This window comes from Aureococcus anophagefferens, assembly GCF_000186865.1.
Source record: "Aureococcus anophagefferens unplaced genomic scaffold AURANscaffold_3, whole genome shotgun sequence".
NCBI classification, from domain to species: domain Eukaryota; class Pelagophyceae; order Pelagomonadales; family Pelagomonadaceae; genus Aureococcus; species Aureococcus anophagefferens.
In genome coordinates, this window is record NW_008705563.1 from 1168326 (window position 1) to 1171102 (window position 2777).

Sequence of the window (2777 nt, forward strand, 5' to 3'; positions counted from 1 at the left end):
TGGTCCGCGACGACTTTCTTGAGCTCGGGCGCCGATCGCGAATGGCACAGGTCGAAGATCTCCGCCTTGCGGTCGTCGGACGTGCCCAGGAGGAGGAACTTCTTGTGGAGCGCGGGGAGCAGCGCCCAGACCTCTTTGCCCGCGCCGCCGACGAAGATCATCTCGCCGATCTCGTAGTAGGCGTTGGCGACCTCCCGGCGCTCGACGTCCGCGTCGCTCGCGTCCGACTGTAGGCCGAGGTCGCGGAGCTCGCTGTAGCGCTGCGCGTCCTTGACGTCCCGCTGCGCGCGCTGCCGCGCGATGACCTCGATCTCGTCCTTGGTCAGGGCGGAGTAGACGACCTCCTCCTTATGCGGCGCCTCGTCGTTCCGCTTCTTCTTCGGCGACGCGCCGTCCCGCTTCCTCCGCCCGCCGTGGAGCGGGTCGAGGCCCTGGTAGACGCGCCGCTCGGCGACGCGGCGCTCGTGCTCGCGCTGGCGCGCGATGCGCACCTTGTCGCGCTTGCGCCACTTGGGGTCGAAGACGACCTCGACGGCGGCGCGCTCGCAGACCGAGCTCAGCTGGCGCGTGCTGAGGTCGCCGAGGGGCAGCGCCTTGACGCTCTCGAGGCCGCCCACGAAGGGCGCCATGGCGTGCTGGCCCGCCGACGGAGGAGCTGCGAGCTCCTAAAGGCTGCCCACGACGGGCGTCGGCCCCATCGCGCTGCCCGGCCGCCGTTGACGGAGGCGGCAATAGCGACCCCACCCTCGCCAACTTTGAACGTTGCCTTATCAAAACAACGTTGACGCGCAGCGCTCGGCGAGCTGGACGACGGTGAAGGCGCCGCCGATGATGGAGAGGAGGTTCGTGACGTAGTCGTACCATCGCGTCGAGCCCTGGTTCGTGACCTTGGCGACCATGGGGGAGATGTCGAAGCCGAAGCGGACGGACCAGTGGTCGACCTCGTCGTCGTCGTGGTGGCTCAGGTGGTCCTGGTGGAGGAGCTGGTAGGCCATGAAGTGCTTGCGCACGCCGGCGAGGGCGTACTTCGTCGGCACGACGTGGATGAAGTGGTGGAAGACCTTGTCGTTCGCGTGGTAGAAGAAGTCGCGGCCGTCCAAGGTACCGTCGGCGACCTTGCGGAACTTCTCCGGGAGCCGCGCGAGGTGCTTGGCCTGGTCCCGCGTCTGCGGCGGCCCGAAGGAGAAGGCGTTGACCGTGTGGCTCAGGTTCGCGTTCGGCGGCGCGGAGATCTTCAGCGACCCGGGCGAGTTGTAGCCGTTGACGTAGCCCTCGACCTTGCACCCGGTGAAGCCCCCCTCGGCGCCCTTCTTCGCGTTGACGATGCGCTCGTAGCGGCGCTTCCGCTTCGAGATCGGATTGAACTGCGACACCTGCAGCGTCTTCTCCATGGACCGCGGCTGGCTCCGGACCGCCGCGCGCCAGAGTTCGACGGTGAGGTCCGAGCACTCGAGGTTCGGGAAATCCAAGTTCACGTTCATGCGCAGCTCCGCCGACACGTCCATCTCGAGGTCGATGACCTCGCGCACGGGGCCCGCGCCGAGGAAGACGTAGGTCTCCGTGATGAACATGAACGCCATGAGGACCACGGCGATGAGCGAGAAGACGCCGCCGCGCGCCGACGCCGTCACGAGGTCCGGCGCCACCTTCGCGTACATGTCGAAGGCATGCTTCATGGGAGCTGCCAACCAGCGTCGCCGCCTTGGATGCGCGAGGTCGTGTCGAGAGGGCGCGAGCTGCCCGGCTCCCGCTGGAAGGCTCGACCGCAGGCCAAAGCTCGCCGACACATGCCGACGCTGCCCCAAGTTTGCCCCACTCGCAACATGGTGGCCTTCCATCGACGCCGCTAGCGCCAGCGAATCGCACCATGGGGGGCCCGCCCTGGCGCGTCGTCGAGGTCACCTGCGCGGCGGAAGAGAAGAAGCTGAAACTGTCGCTCGCCGAACATTGGTCCTGGAAGAAAATCGGCGACCTCAAGGCCGCCGTCGCAAAAAAACTCCACGCGCCGCCGGGCGACCTCGCGCTCCACACCGCCGCCGGCGCCTGCGACGACGGCGCGTTCCTGCGCGACCACGTGGTGGATGGCGGCGCGACGGCCTTCGTCGCGCGCCGCGGCGCGAGCGAGCCGCCGCCGCCGCCGCCGCGGGACCGCGGCGCCGCGCGGCACCGCGAGCGCGGCAACGCGGCCTTCGGCCGCGGCGACCTCGACGAGGCGGCGTCCTGCTACGAGCTCGCCCTCGTCTTCGACCCGCGCGACGCGAAGTCCCTCGCGAACCTCGCGTCCGTCGCGCTCGCGCGGAAGCGCGCCGGCGACGCCGCGGCGTACTGCGCGCGCGCGCTGCGCTGCGGCGCCGCCGGCGACCCCCTGGGCAAGTGGTGGCTGCGCCTCGCGCGGGCCCAGCGCCTCGGCCGGCGCTTCGCCGACGAGAAGGCGTCGCTCGAGGCCGCGGCGGCCGCGGGCGAGGACGCGGCCGCCGCGGTCGAGAAGGCGACGGCGCAGCTCGCGGACGTGCGGGAGCGCGTCCTCGCGGCGGCGGCGGCGTCGCGCGGCGACCGCGGCGAGCGGGGCGCGCGCAACGCGGCGCTCCTCGCCGTCGACCCGACGGGCGCGGTCGTGCTCTACAGGGCAGCAAAAGAGAGCGAAATTCCCAACTTCAAAGGCTCCGATCTCGGCCGTTTTCCACTCGTTTCGGCTGATCTTTGGACGAGTGATCACCTCTCGGAACGGTCTCGAAGCGTGGATGCTCTTTCCGGAACGCGCGCGCGCGAAACACTCA

The 2777-nt window shown here is 70.0% G+C and overlaps 1 protein-coding gene across 1 annotated transcript; it reads right to left on the reverse strand.

Moving 5' to 3' along the window:
* Window positions 1-770: 770 nt before the first annotated feature.
* Window positions 771-1613, reverse strand: AURANDRAFT_59873 (hypothetical protein; the record flags this gene model as incomplete). Its single annotated transcript, XM_009035747.1, has 1 exon — window positions 771-1613. A coding segment is annotated over one exon (843 nt), but the record flags the coding sequence as incomplete, so codon positions are not given.
* Between the last annotated feature and the right edge of the window lie 1164 nt (window positions 1614-2777).